Below are 16,089 nucleotides of genomic sequence, written 5' to 3'. Positions count from 1 at the left end.
AAAAGTGACATGCGACATCTATTCAACTAATCAGATGGTCCCACCTAAGAACCTAAGTTACCAACTCAATTAATGAATTAATTTGGAATTAATCCAATCACTGACAGCAGTAGAAGCAGCATCTATTTTTAGAACGAGTATAGCCACAGAGGGCCTTGAATTCTACTTGACACTGTGTGATACAAGGGAAGGGAAATCTTATAGCCACTCTGGGAAATCTGTCTCACTCTGGACAAGCAACCATCATTTTAAAAAATCTCCTATCAAGCTAAAATGGATATCCCTGTCATTTCCTCCTCCTATTTACTGAGGAAGCTGTGAAGACAAATCTGATAGTTCTTCCACAACTGCTGAATGCCAAGACTATTTTTCAGAAACCAACCTTGAAAAAACTAGTGAGTAAGAGATGGGGAAGAAAGAAAAAGTGGAGGATAATTTGAATCTGCTTTTACTCCTGATCCAACCCAAGCTGTGGTTTAGTTCCGTAGCAGCTTAGAAGCAGTATTCCCCTCTCATGAAGAACACAGAACTGAACCCCAAAATTCTAATCTCCGCTTTTACAAGCAAGTAGTCATGGGGATTTTGGCAAGCAACTTAAGCCTTCTGCATCTTAATTTCCTTTATTAGTATCTGATCCATATGTATTTATAGAATGGATGGATTAATAAGGAATTGGAGTTCTTTATTACCTCTGTGCTTTGATTTATTCATCTATACAATTAATAAAATGTCTATCCAAATGGCCTTGTAATGATGTGCGGAGCAAAAGGATAGAGGATCATGCATACTTTGAAGGATATGGAGTGCTCTTATCCATTTAAGCATGAAAGACACATGAAAGACACATACTAGAAGGGTTAAGAACAACAGACCCTGCAGTCAGATAGGCCAGACATGAAGTTAAAACCCAGCCCTGGTGCTTATTAAGTAAGGACCAGAGGAAATCCTGGAAAGTTACTTTACCTCTCTGAACCCCTTTGTAATGGAGATAGATAGTAGCAACAGCCATCTCAAAGAATGAGAATTAAATGAAATAAGCCCTTAGCTCAGTGCCAGAGTATGTGCTCATTAACACTAAAAGAAAAAAAATACTGTAATGATACTAAGTAAACAGAAGAACATGATTTACTTTTCATTTTAATTGGATTATTCAAACTGCTTAATGAAGAACAGATTGAAAGGGACAAGACTGGAAGCAGAGGAACTAGTTAAGATATTTGTATTAGCAACGGTCTGGGTCACTGACTCTTCTCATCCTCCAGTCTCAAATATCCACTTGCTATCTAATATTTGCTTTTCCTCCCATCTTCACTGCCTCAATGAATGGCCCCATTAAGCCCTTGTTGCGTAAGCCAGAAGCTGGTATTCAACTTTGAATCTTCTCTACCTTCATAACTAAGTTAAGTTGCTCACTTAGTCATGTCCAACTCTTTGCGACCCCCATGGACTGTAGCCCACCAGGCTCCTCCAGGCTCCTCCGTCCATGGGATTCTCCAGGCAAGAATACTGGAGTGGGTTGCCATTCATAACTAACCAATCATCAAGTAAATGTTTATTACTCTCTTTTAAGATGTCTAAAATCTGAGCCCTTCTTTCCCTCCATGCCACCATCACTAAAGTTCAGGCCTTTATTGTGTCTTGCCTTGATGAGTTCAGCAGTCTTTTGACTGTAGTCTCAGGTACCTACAAATCTGTTTTCTGCTTTCTGAACACAAATCTGATCTTTCCTACCCCACAGGTGCATACTTTTCACTCCTGCCTGCATGATAAAGACCATATTCATTAACATAGCTTTCAGGCCTTGCTTGCTTTGTCCCCAGCATCTCTCTCTAACTTTGGCTGTCAACAGATCAACTGTGTACTCTGAGCCAGGCATGTTCATCATAGGTCCCATGTCTGTATGGCCAATATTCTCTGCCTGGGCTGCCCTTCTCTCCTGTTGGTCTCAGTTCAGTTCAGTGACTCAGTTGTGTCCAACTCTTTGCAACCCCATGGACTGAAGCACGCCAGGCCTCCTTGTCCACCACCAACTGCCAGAGTATACCCAAACTCATGTCCATCGAGTCAGTGATGCCATCCAACCATCTCATCCTCTGTCGTCCCCTTCTCCTCCTGACCCCAATCTTTCCCAGCATCAGGGTCTTTTCAAATGAGTCAGCTCTTCGCATCAGGTGGTCAAAGTATTGGAGTTTCAGCTTTAACATCAGTCCTTCCAATGAACACCCAGGACTGATCTCCTTTAGAATGGACTGGTTGGATCTCCTTGCTGTCCAAGGGACTCTCAGGAGTCTTCTCCAACACCACAGTTCAAAAGCATCAATTCTTCAGTGCTCAGCTTTCTTTATAGTCCAACTCTTACATCCAGACATGACTACTGGAAAAACCACAGCCCTGACTAGATGGACCTTTGTGGACAAAGTAATACCTCTGCTTTTTAATATGCTGTCTAGGTTGGTCATAAATTTCCTTCCAAGGAGTAAGTGTCTTTTAATTTAATGGCTGCAATCACCATCTGCAGTGATTGTGGAGCCCCCCAAAATAGTCAGCCACTATTTCCACTGTTTCCCTACCTATCTGCCATGAAGTGATGGGACCAGATGCCATGATCTTAGTTTTCTGAATGTTGAGCTTTAAGCCAACTTTTTCACTCTCCTCTTTCACTTTCATCAAGAGGCTTTTTAGTTCCGCTTCACTTTCTGCCATAAGGGTAGTGTCATCTGCATATTTGAGGTTATTGATATTTCTCCCAGCAATCTTGATTCCAGCTTGTGCTTCCTCCAGCCCAGCATTTCTCACAATGTACTCTGCATAGAAGTTAAATAAGCAGGCTGACAATATACAGCCTTGACATACTGCTTTTCCTATTTGGAACCAGTCTGTTGTTCCATGTCCAGTTCTAACTGTTGCTTCCTGATCTGCATACAGGTTTCTCAAGAGGCAGGTCAGGTGGTCTGGTATTCCAGTCTCCTTCAGTATTTTCCACAGTTTATTGTGATCCACACAGTCAAAGGTTTTGGCATAATCAATAAAGCAGAAATAGATGTTTTTCTGAAACTCTCTTGCTTTTTCAATGATCCAGCAGATGTTGGCAATTTGATCTCTGGTTCCTCTGCCTATTCTAAATCCAGCTTGAAAATTTGGAAGTTCATGGTTCACATATTGCTGAAGCCTGGCTTGGAGAATTTTGAGCATTACTTTATTAGTGTGTGAGATGAGTGCTCCTGTTGGTCTAGCTAATTCCAACTCCTATTTCATGATTCAACTCAAGTTTCACTATGTTCACCCTAGCATGTTGTAGGGTATAGAGTGGCTTTAGTTCAGTTCAGTCACTCAGTTGTTTCCGACTCTTTGCGAACCCATGGATTGCAGCATGCCAGGCTTCCCTGTCCATCAATCAACTCCTAGAGTTTGCTCAACCTCATGCCCATTGAGTCGGTGATGTTATCCAACCATCTCCACCTATGTCATCCCCTTCTCCTCCTGCCTTCAATCTTTTCCAGCATCAGGGGCTTTACCAATGAGTCAATTTTTCACATCAGGTAGCCAGAGTATTGGTACTTCAGCTTCAGCATCAGTCCTTCCAATGAATATTCAGGGTTGATTTCCTTTAGGACTGACTTGTTTGATCTCCTTGCAGTCCAAGGGATTCTCAAGAGTCTTCTCCAACACCACAGTTCAAAAGTATAAATTCTTTGGCGCTCAGCTTTCTTTATAGTCCAACTCTCACATCCATACATGACTACTGGAAAAACCATAGACTATACAGATCTCGGTTAGCAAAGTAATGTCTCTGCTTTTTAATGTGCTATCTAGGTTGGTCATAGCTTTTCTTCCAAGGAGCAAGTGTCTTTTAATTTCATGGCTGCAGTCACCATCTGCAGTGATTTTGGAGCCCAGGAAAATATAGTCTGTCGCTGTTTCTATTGTTTCCCCACAATAATTGCCATGAAATGATGGGACTGGATGCCATGATCTTCACTTTTTGAATGTTGAGTTTTAAGCCAGCTTTTTCACTCTTCTCTTTCATTTTCATCAAGAGGCTCTTCAAATCCTCTTCACTTTTTGCTATAAGGGTGGTGTCATCTGTATATCTGAGGTATTTCTGATATATTTCTCCTGGCAATCTTCATTCCAGCTTGTGCTTCATCCAGCCCAGCATTTCACATGATGTACTCTGCATATAAGTTAAATAAGCAGTGTGGACAATATACAGCCTTGATGTATTCCTTTCCCCATTTTGAACCAGTCTACTGTTCCATGTCCAATTGATTGGCTTATTCAACCCCTATTCCAACTTCCCTTGTCTTTCTCTACTTTGAAGACTGTTGTAGCCAAGGGTGGCCATGTCACAATTTATCAATTGATATAATCACAATATATATAAAATGAAGATCCTCTTCATTTTCCAAAATCTTCCTTTCTAGAACAGATTGCTGTTGGGAGACATAGTAACTATCTTGAGACTATGAGGATGAAAGCTACCTAGCAAAACTGGTAGAGAAGAAAGACAAAAAGACCCTGTATCCTTGATGGCATTGTTTGGTGCCACATCAGTCTTGAACTTCCTTATATTTCATGCCAGATGACCAAATTCATTAATTATTTAAGTTGCTTCTAGTTAGGTTTTCTGTCACTTTCAGCAAAGTATATCTCCTACTAATACACAAGAAATGACTAGTTATTTTTCTGTTGTTTATGTTGAAAGAATAAACTCAGATATATGGAACAAATAAAATTTGTTTAGGCCTAATAATTTTTGGAAGCTATTTGAAAGCAATATATTGTTCTTACATGTTAGGGTAATAAGTTAACTATGTAAGCAGTAAATATGGGATCAAATTAAATATGGATAGTAGCAAAGATTTCTGTAATTCTGGAAAGTTCATATTCTTGTGAAATCACCTCTGTGGCTCACAGATGCATTGTATAGTACTATCCACTGGGACCCGCTGAAGACTTACTTTAAGTAATTATAAATAACGATAAATTTATGACAACTACATAAACTTCCAATATTATAAAGATTAATACAGGCTCATCATTAATGGGCATGAGATAAAAGGAAACAGGATTGAAATACAAATTATACAATATTGACATTTTGAAAATCTTTACCACTCATTTGTTTTATTAGCTCATCAGTCTCAAAGGTTTGAACTGCTTGTATGCCTTATGGATTAGCTATGAAAAAACTATACCTATAGGCCAAATAATGGTAGGAGTAGCCATATAATCATGGTAGTTAGAGGCATGACGGTTGTTTTCAATTACCTATTGCTGTGGCTTAAATGTTCCTGGCTTAAAATAACAATATGCTATTATCTCTGATTATTATGTGGGATGATGGGCTCCACTGGGTGGTTTTTCTGCCCCATGTGATGTCAGTGAGAGCTAAAGTCATTAGGTATCTGACTACACTGAATAGCTCACTCACATGGCTGGCAGCTGGTTTTGTCTGTTGTCTGGGAAGCTCAACTGGAGCTGTCAAATACAGTGCCTTTGTTCTCTTCCATGTGTCTTGGTTACTTACAGCATGTCAGCTAGAGTCCAAGAATCAGAAAGCAGCAACTACCAGTCCCTTTAAAGTCTGCACTCAGAAGTCTTAGGACATCAGTTTTGCTACATTCTACTGATCAAAGGCAGTCATAAGGCCAGACAAGAGAGATAACCTCTGCCTCTTGATGGGAGCATGCATATACAGAGAGAGAAGGAACTGCTGGAAGCCACCTCTGGAGACTTGTGACCACACTTTCACCAGTACTTCCTTCAAGAGCTTAGTGCTCAAGGCTAAATGTAGCAATTATCATCTCTGAGTTAGCAAAGGAAAGTGATATTCAGAGTCCTAGTTGATCTATCATTCAGAGAAGCAGCTCAGTAGAGTAGCTAAGACCATGAACTTTGATGTAAGACCTTCTCAGTTCAAATTCTGGCTCATTATTACTTACCAGCTTGAACATGTTACTCAACTTCTCCATACCTATTATTTTCCCCCTTTCATAGCATGTGGATGATGACGGAATCAACTCATAGTGAGTAAATAAGTCGGTACATATAAAACCCTTAAAATGGTGCCTGGTATGTAATAAACATCATATAAATATTTGCTATTAGTAGTGTTACTCTTAAGCTATAAGTAATTTAAACTCAATGAAGAGGAAAAAAAGAAAAATACCACCACAGGTAAAAAGAATATAATCAAACTCTTTCCCCACACCTCTGTTCAGTTGCATTTACAGACATGCTCCACTAGCAGCAAGATGCCCTCTATAATTTGTTACCTGGAACACCAGAGGGCACTTTGCCCAAAACTCCAATTACTATACTAGAGTGCGTTCTGATTGGCCTGGCCTGGGTCATATGCCCAGGTGTTTGTGGGTTTGTGATGAGGTGAGAGTGGAGAAGAGAATCATCCCATTGATCATACAATCTAATTGGATTGCACTGAATGGGAGAGAGAATGTTATCCAAAAGAACGCTGGACACAGAAACAAAAGGTCCTACAACAAATAAGAAGAATCAACAAAAAGATACATACCTGCACATTCATAGCAACACTATTCGCAACAACCTAAATGTCCATCAAGAAGGTGTGGTACATGTATACAATGGAACATTGCTGCTGCTAAGTCGCTTCAGTCGTGTCCGACTCTGTGCGACCCCATAGACGGCAGCCCACCAGGCTCCCCCGTCCCTGGGATTCTCCAGGCAAGAACACTGGAGTGGGTTGCCATTTCCTTCTCAAATGCATGAAAGTGAAAAGTGAAAGTGAAGCCGTTCAGTCGTGTCCGACTCTTAGCGACCCCATGGGCTACAGGCTACCAGGCGCCTTCATCCATGGGATTTTCCAGGCAGAAGTACTGGAGTGGGGTGCCATTGCCTTCTCCACAATGGAACATTACTCAGCCATAAAAAATAAAGAAAAAATGCCATTTGCAGGAACATGAATGAACACAGAGATTATCATACTAAGTGAAGTAACTCAGAAAGAGAGAAATACCGGGTTGGCCAAAAAGTTTGTCGGATTTTTCCACAAGATGGTATGGAAAAACTAGAACAAACTTTTTAGCCAACTCAATACTATATATCACTTACAATTGGAGTCTAAAATATCACACAGTGAACTTTATATTTACAAAACAGAAACAGACTCACAGACATAGAGAAACAGATTTGTGGTTTGCTAAGAGAGAAGGATGGATTTGGAGTTTGGGATTAGCAGATGCAGACTGTTATGTATAGAATGGATTAAATGACAAAGTCTTAATGTAGTATAGCACAGGGAACTATATTCAATAATGAAAAAGAATATGAAAAAGAACATATGTGTGTATATCAGTTCAGTTCAGTCGCTCAGTCGTGTCTGACTGTTTACGACCCCATGAATCACAGCATGCCAGGCCTCCCTGTCCATCACCAACTCCCGGAGTTCACTCAGACTCACGTCCATCGAATCAGTGATGCCATCCAGCCATCTCATCCTCTGTCGTCCCCTTCTCCTCCTGCCCTCAATCTTTCCCAGCATGAGAGTCTTTTCAAATGAGTCAGGTCTTCACATGAGGTGGCCAAAGTCCTGGAGTTTCAGCTTTAGTATCATTCCTTCCAATGAACACCCCGGACTGATCTCCTTTAGAATGGACTGGCTGGATCTCCTTGCAGTCCAAAGGACTCTCAAGTCTTCTCCAACACCACAGTTCAAAAGCATCAATTCTTTGGCGTTCAGCCTTCTTCACAGTCCAACTCTCACATCCATACATGACCACTGGAAAAACCATAGCCTTGACTAGACGAATCTTTGTTGGCAAAGTAATGTCTCTGCCTTTGAATATGCTATCTAGGTTGGTCATAACTTTCCTTCCAAGGAGTAAGCGTCTTTTAATTTCATGGCTGCAGTCACCATCTGCAGTGATTTTGGAGCCCCCAAAAATAAAGTCTGATGCTGTTTCCACTGTTTCTCCATCTATTTCCCATGAAGTGATGGGACCGGATGCCACGATCTTCGTTTTCTGAATGTTGAGCTTTAAGCCAACTTTTTCACTCTCCACTTTCACCTTCATCAAGAGGATTTTTAGTTCCTCTTCACTTTTCTGCCATAAGGGTGGTGTCGTCTGCATATCTGAGGTTATTGATATTTCTCCCGGCAATCTTGATTCCACCTTGTGTTTCTACCAGCCCAGCGTTTCTCATGATGTACTCTGCATAGAAGTTAAATAAGCAGGGTGACAATATATAGCCCTGATGTACTCGTTTTCCTATTTGGAACCAGTCTGTTGTTCCATGTCCAGTTCTAACTGTTGCTTCCTGACCTGCATACAAATTTCTCAAGAGGCAGATCAGGTGGTCTGGTATTCCCATCTCTTTCAGAATTTTCCACAGTTTATTGTGATCCACACAGTCAAAGGCTTTGGCATAGTCAATAAAGCAGAAATAGATGTTTTTCTGGAACTCTCTTGCTTTTTCCATGATCCAGTGGATGTTGCCAATTTGATCTCTGGTTCCTCTGCCTTTTCTAAAACCAGCTTGAACATCTGGAAGTTCACGGTTCACGTATTGCTGAAGCCTGGCTTGGAGAATTTTGAGCATTACTTTACTAGCATGTGAGATGAGTGCACACACATCTGAATATATATATGTGTATATATATATATATATATATATATATATGAATCACTTTGCTCTACTGTAAAAATTAACACAACATTATGAGTCAACTATATTTTGGTAAAATAATTTTTTAACAAAAGAAAGGAAGTCAAGAATTGAATTCAGATGATTGTTGACAAATTCAGAATTTGTTGATTCTTCTTATTTGTTGTAGGACCTTTTGTTTCTGTGTCCAGCATTCTTCTTTTGGATAACATTCTCTCTCCCATTCAGTGCAATCCAATTAGATTGTATGATGAATGGGATGATTCTCTTCTCCACTCTCACCTCCTGACAAACCCCAAACACCTGGGCATATGACCCAGGCCAGGCCTATCAGAATGCACTCTAGTATAGTAATCGAAGTTTTGGGCAAAGTGCCCTCTGGTGTTCCAGGTAACAATGCTAACAAACATAAAAGGGGAAATCAACAGTAACACAATAATAGCAAGGGACTTTATCACCCCACTTTTGCCAATGAATAGATAATCCACACAGGAAATTAATAAGGAAACACAAGCCTTAAACCAGATGGCTTAACTGATATCTTCAGGACATTCCATTCTAAAACAGCAGAATATGCTTTTTCTCAAGTGCACACGAGACATTCTCCAAATCACATTAGTTGTTGTTGAGTCACTCAGCATGTCTGACTCTTTGCGACCCCATGAACTGCAGCACACCAGGCCTCCCTGTCCCTTACCATCTCCTGGAGTTTGCCCAAATTCATGTCCATTGAGTTAATGATGCCATCTAATCATCTCATCCTCTATTGCCCTCTTCTCCTCCTGCCCTCAGTCCTTCCCAGCATTGAGGTCTTTTCCAATTTTGGCTCCTCGCATCAGGTGGCCAAAGTATTGGAGCTTCAGTTTCAGCAACAGTCCTTCCAATGAATATTCAGGGTTGATTTCCTTTAGGATTGACTGGTTTGATCTCCTTGCTGTCCAAGAGACTCTCAAGAGTCTTCTCAAACATAATTGGAAGGCATCAATTCTTTGGTGCTCAGCCTTCTTTATGATCCAACTCTCACATCCGTACATGAATAATGGAAAACCCATCATTTTGACTATACAGACCTTTGTTGGCAAAATGATATCTGCTTTTTAATACACTATCTAGATTTGTCATAGCTTTCCTTCCGAGGAGCAAGAGCCTTTTAATTTCATGGCTGAAGTCACTGTCCACAGTGATTTGGAGCCCAAGGAAAAAAGTCTATAACTGTTTCCATTTTTTTCTCCATCTATTTGCCATGAAGTGATGGGACCAGATACCATGATCTTCATTTTTTGAATGTTGAGTTTTAAGCCAGCTTTTTCACTCTCCTCTTTCACCTTCATCAAGAGGCTCTTTACTTGGGTCACAAATCAAGCCTCAGTAAATTTAAGAAAATTAAAATCATATCAAGCACACTTTCTAACCACAACTCTCTGTGCTTGCTGCTGTGGTTAGTCCCTCAGTTGTGTCTTGACTATTTGCAACTCTTTGGACTGTAGCATGTCAGGTTCCTCTGTCTATGGGATTTTTCAGGGAAGAATACTAGAGTGGTGTGCCATTTTCCTTCTCCAGGAGATCTTCCTGACCCAGGGATCAAACCTGTGTCTCCTGAATTTCAGGCAGATTCTTTACCCTCTGAGTCATTGGGGAATGAGACTAGATATCAATTACAGGAAAAAAAAAAAATCAGTTAAAAAAAAACAAACACATGAAGGCTGAACAGCACATTTCTAAATAACCGAGATGTCACTGAAAATATCAAAAAAAGAAATTTAAAAATACCTAGAAACAAAAGACAATGAAAACACAATGACCCAAAACCCATGTGTGCATGCCAGGTCCCTTCAATCATGTGTGATTCTTTGTGACCCTACGGACTGTAGCTTGCCAAGCTCCTCTGTCCATGGGATTCTCCAGGCAAGGATACTAGAGTGGCTTGCCATTTCCTCCTCCGGGGGATCTTCTCGACCCAGGAATTGAACGTGCACCACTGAGGAAACCCATATCTTTTTGTAGATGACTTCTATGTAAGTTCTCCAAAAGTTTTCAGTATATATCACTGATCTTCCTAAAACCTATGGGATACAGCAAAAGCAGTTCTAAGAAGTAAGTTTATAACAATAGAAGCCTACCTCAAGAAATGAGATATATATAAATGGAATATTTGTTGTTTTTGTTCAGTCATTAAGTTGTGTCCAATTCTTTGCAACCCCATAGACTGCAGCATGCCAGGCCTTCCTGTCCCTCATCATCTCCTGGAGTTTACCCAAGTTCATGTCCACTGAATCAGTGATGCTACCCAACCATCTCACCTCTACCACCCACTTCTCCTTTTGCCTTCAACATTTTCCAGAATCAGGGTCTTTTCTAATGAGTCTTTTCCAGGCTTTTCGCATCAGGTGGCCAAAGTATTAGAGCTTCAGCTTCAGCAACATTCCTTCCAATGACTAATCAGGGTTGATCTCCCTTAGAATTGACTTGTTTCATCTCCTTGCTGTCCAAGGGGCTCTCAAGAGTCTTCTCCAGCACCACAGTTCAAAAGCATCAATTCTTTGTGGTCCAGCTCTCACATCTGTACATGACTACTTGAAAAAGCATAGCTTTGACTATATGGACCTTTGTCAGCAAAGTGGCCTCTGCTTTTTAATACTCTGTCTAGGTTTGTCATAGCCTTCCTTCCAAGAAGCAAGAGTCTTTGAATTTCATGGCTGCAGGCAATATCCGTAGTGATTTTGGAGACCAGGAAGTGAAAATCTATGACTGTTTCCAGTTTTTTCCCTTCTATTTGCCATAAAGTGATGCAACCAGATGCCATGATCTTAGTGTTTTGAATATTGAGTTTTAAGCCAACTTTTTCACTCTCCTCCTTCACCCTCATCAAGAGGCTGTTCAGTTCCTCTTCGCTTTCTGCCATTAGAGTGGTATCATATATATATATTTCTCCCAGCAATCTTGATTCCAGCTTGTAACTCATCTATCACAGCATTTCACATAATGTACTCTGCATATATGTTAAATAAATAGGGTGACAATATGCAACCTTGTTGTACTCCTTTCCCAATTTTGAATCAGTCAGTTGTTCCATGTAAGGTTCTAACTTGCTTCCTGACCAGCATACAGGTTTCTTAGAAGACAGGTAAGATCGTCTAGTATTTCCATCTCTTTCAGAATTTTCCAGTTTATTGTGATCCACACAGTCAAAGGCTCTCACATAGTGAATGAAAAAGGTATAGATGTTTTTTTCTGTAATTTGCTTGCTTTCTCTATGAGCCAGTGAATGTTGGCAATTTGCTCTCTAGTTCTCTGCATTTTCTAAATCCAGCTTGTACATCTGGAAGTTCTTGGTTCATGTACTGCTGAAGCCTAGCTTGAAGGATTCTGAGTATAACCACTAGCATAGGAAGTGGGTGCTGTTGTCCAGTAGTTTGAACATTCTTTAGCACTTTCCTTCTTTGGAACTGGGATGAAAACACTGACATTTTCCAGTCCTGTGGCCACTGCTGGGTTTTTCAAACTTGCTGACATACTGAGTGCAACACTTTAACATCATCATCTTTTAGTATTTTAAATAGCTCAGCTGGAATTCCATCACCTCCACTAGCATCATTGGTAATAAGGCTTTCTGAGGTCACTTGACTTCACCCTCCAGGATATCTGTCTCTATGTGAGTGACCACACCACTGTGGTTATCCAGACCATCAAGACACAGAATATTACTGTTTGTTATCCCTGGAAAGCAAAAGTAGGAAGTCAAGAAACACCTGGAGTAACAGGCAAATTTGGACTTGGAGTACAGAATGAAGCAGGGAAAAAGTTAATAGAGTTTTGCCAAGAGAATGCACTGGCCATAGCAAACACCCTCTTCCAACAACACAAGAGAAGACTCTACACGTGGACATCACCAGATGGTCAACACCGAAATCAGATTGCTTATATTCTTTGTAGCCAAAGATGGAGAAGCTCTATACAGTCAGCAAAAACAAGACCAGGAGCTGACTGTGGCTCAGATCATGAACACCTTATTGCCAAATTCAGACTTAAATTGAAGAAAGTAGGGAAAACCACTAGACTATTCAGGTATTTGACCTAAATTCAGATTTGACCTAAATCAAATCCCTTATGATTATACAGTGGAAGTGAGAAATAGATTTAAGGGACTATATCTGATAGACAGAGTGCCTGATGAACTATGGACAAAGGTAAGGAGAGGGTGGGACAAATTGAGAGAGTAACATTGAAACATATACATTACCATATACAAAGTAGATAGCCAATGGGAAGTTGCCGTGTAACATAGGGAGCTCAGCTCTGTGCTCTGTGACAACACAGAGTGCTGGAATGGGGTGGAAGGTGGGAGGAAGGTTCAGAAGGGAGGGTACATATATACACTTATGGTTGATTCACATTGTTGTATGGCAGAAAGCAACACAACACTGTAAGCAATTATCCTCCAATTTAAAATAATTTTTTTAATTTAGAAGATAAAAGAATTTAATTCAGATCTGTCTCCCTCTCATTCCATAATCATTTCACCACACAACTCTCCTCTCTACATTTTCTTTGTTGTTATCCTCATCACCATCACCATCTGGCAATTTTAAACTTTTTTTCTTGTAGAGAAATGTTCAACAACTTGGTGGTATTTTACCAAGAGACAAGCCATAATCCAAGTGCCAGAGTAGGAAAAGAAAGTAAATAGACATTTCTCCAAAGAAGACATATAGATGGCTCACAAACACATGAAAAGATGCTCAACATCACTCATTATCAGAGAAATGCAAATCAAAACCACTATGAGGTACCATTTCATGCCAGTCAGAATGGCTGCGATCCAAAAGTCTACAAGCAATAAATGCTGGAGAGGGTGTGGAGAAAAGGGAACCCTCTTACACTGTTGGTGGGAGTGCAAACTAGTACAGCCACTATGGAGAACAGTGTGGAGATTCCTTTAAAAACTGGAAATAAAACTACCTTATGATCCAGCAATCCCACTACTGGGCATACACACTGAGGAAACCAGAAGGGAAAGAGATACGTGTACCCCAATGTTCATCACAGCACTGTTTATAATAGCCAGGGCATGGAAGCAACCTAGATGTCCATCAGCAGATGAATGGATAAGAAAGCTGTGGTACATATACACAATGGAGTATTACTCAGCCATTGAAAAGAATACATTTGAATCAGTTCTAATGAGGTGGATGAAACTGGAGCCTATTATACACAGTGAAGTAAGCCAGAAAGAAAAACACCAATACAGTATACTAACGCATATATATGGAATTTAGAAAGATGGTAACAATAACACTGTGTACGAGACAGCAAAAGAGACACTGATGTATAGAACAGTCTTATGGACTCTGTTGGAGAGGGAGGGGGTGGGAAGATTTGGGAGAATGGCACTGAAGCATGTATAATATCATGTATGAAACGAGTCGCCAGTCCAGGTTCGATGCACGATACTGGATGCTTGGGGCTGGTGCACCGGGACGGCCCAGAGGGATGGTATGGGGAGGGAGGAGGGAGTAGGGTTCAGGATGGGGAACACATGTATACCTGTGGCGGATTCATTTCGATATTTGGCAAAACTAACACAATACTGTAAAGTTTAAAAAATAAAATAAAATAAAATAAAAAAAAAAGAAAGTAAATGCCTTACACTTTGAGGCGGAAAAAAGACCCTCTTGCTCTTCATATTCAGTCCCTTCCCTCTGAAGAGTGCCAAAGGTTTTACAGATGTTAAGTGCCCCAGTGAGAAGAGTGAACTGGAAGTTTAAACTGTGGCCTAAGCTTGCTACTACTACTGTGAGGTAATCACTGCACACATAAGGGTAAGTGCTGTATGGCAATAACGAAAGCTTAACTGAACTACTTTTTGGCCTCATTTAACTTGTCCATTTATGCAGCTACAGATGCCTTTCTCCTTTAGAAACAAAATTTTAGAGCAGGAAAGGACTTTACAGATCATTTGGTTCAATCCTTTCATTTTCCAGATGGAAACAACTGGAGCCCAGAGACGGTTATTAGCCACCACAAGGTCACATAGTAGGTTTAACACATGTCTGAAAGTAGAATCCATGTCTCCTATTTTCCTATACCACACCCTTTCTTAAAAACTACACTATGGAGAAAAAGCTACCCAGTGATCTAAAACACTACTGATTTCTTTCTTCTCCAGTCAGGTGGATCACATAAATGTTTGGACAATTCTGGAAACAAGACACATTTATCATAAAATTTCAACAATAAACACTAATCACTACCACCAGAAGGCAATGAAATTTGGCAAAAATGACAGGACACATTAGTTAGAGCTGACCTTGTAAGAGACCTACCTTGCTTCTTCTCCACCCTCTAGTAGGTGATTAATACTTCTGGGCTGCCCTCAAACTAACCCAGAAGCCCGTGGATCTGCTTTTCACCCAGCAAATATGCTATGTTAGAATTGGCTTTTTCCTATTAAAAAAAAAAAAAAAAACTTCTCCTGTGAACCATTACCCCAGGACCATATATGGTTATGTACCTATATTTAAATAAGGGCTTCTGAGAAATAAGATCTTAAAATTATATTTATACCACATCTCTAAAAATTGGATTTGCTTTATATAGTTTTTGTGGTTGTTTGTTCTGTCAATTTGGTTTCTGCTTTTTTGTTTGTTTAATGGTCACAGACACAGTCAAGACATTATACTGCACATGAAAAACCTTACTTCTTATAATAAATCAGCTACAACTGTCTGGTTCTGTGGACAAATCATAAAATGATTTTGTATTAGATAATAGATATCCAGGAGCCTTCTGACAGTGAGTTTTTCATCCCTCATAAAAAGTACTTTCAAATTAAGTGAAAGCTCCTTGAGGAGTCTTCAGAATCAGGTAGAAGGGCAAAGAAAGTAACTTATTACAGCTTCATGTTTCTATCCACTTTTCCTATGTGCCTTAAAAGAAATGTGCCTCATTATTTTTCTAGACCTTTAGTCTCTCTATCCATATAGTAAAAGTAATGTATGTAAGAGACCCCTAAACATGCAACTGTATCCATTTGAGACCATAAGACCACTGTTGACATCTTTGAGCCTTCTTGACTCTCACCCCTTCCATCACTGGCCAATGCCAACCTTGGTTATTCACTATGGAAATGCAATCAACTCTCTAGAGAAGCAATAACTCTAGTCTGGACAAGCTCACTCCAGCCTCAAGGCATATCAATCTCATTTTTAAAGTGTAAGTCATCAATATCACTTTTGGTCTCAACTTGACCATTCTATATATTGCAGTTGTCAAAAACATATCTCCATCTGGATGTGTGGAAGGAATTATTCACCAAGCCCTTTTCTCTAGTTAAGGTCAGGAGTGATAAATCCAGTGATGCCAAACATTCTGGTTGTTCTGATTTTCAAAATGTTCCACTGAGATGTTTGCTGCCAGTTTAAGGAAGAGAGGTGTTGTGTCTTC

General features: G+C 40.1%; 1 protein-coding gene across 6 annotated transcripts in view; it reads right to left on the bottom strand.

Moving 5' to 3' along the window:
• CFAP95 (cilia and flagella associated protein 95) overlaps positions 1-16,089 on the bottom strand; it is a 161,063-nt gene that overhangs the window by 38,758 nt on the left and 106,216 nt on the right. The window contains exon 5 of one of the 6 annotated variants that reach the window (XM_061425514.1): positions 15,054-15,090. The exons of the other annotated variants lie outside the window; for them this stretch is intronic. Within the exon in view, the coding sequence (XP_061281498.1) occupies positions 15,069-15,090 (22 nt within the window). The 3' untranslated portion in view covers positions 15,054-15,068. Of the gene's footprint in view, positions 1-15,053; positions 15,091-16,089 lie in introns of those variants that run through there. 6 annotated transcript variants of the gene reach the window in all.

The sequence above is a fragment of the Bos javanicus genome, chromosome 8 (assembly GCF_032452875.1).
Source record: "Bos javanicus breed banteng chromosome 8, ARS-OSU_banteng_1.0, whole genome shotgun sequence".
NCBI classification, from domain to species: Eukaryota; Metazoa; Chordata; class Mammalia; order Artiodactyla; family Bovidae; genus Bos; species Bos javanicus.
The sequence above is the reverse complement of the archived record's forward strand: the minus strand, read 5'-3'. Positions and strand labels throughout refer to the sequence as shown.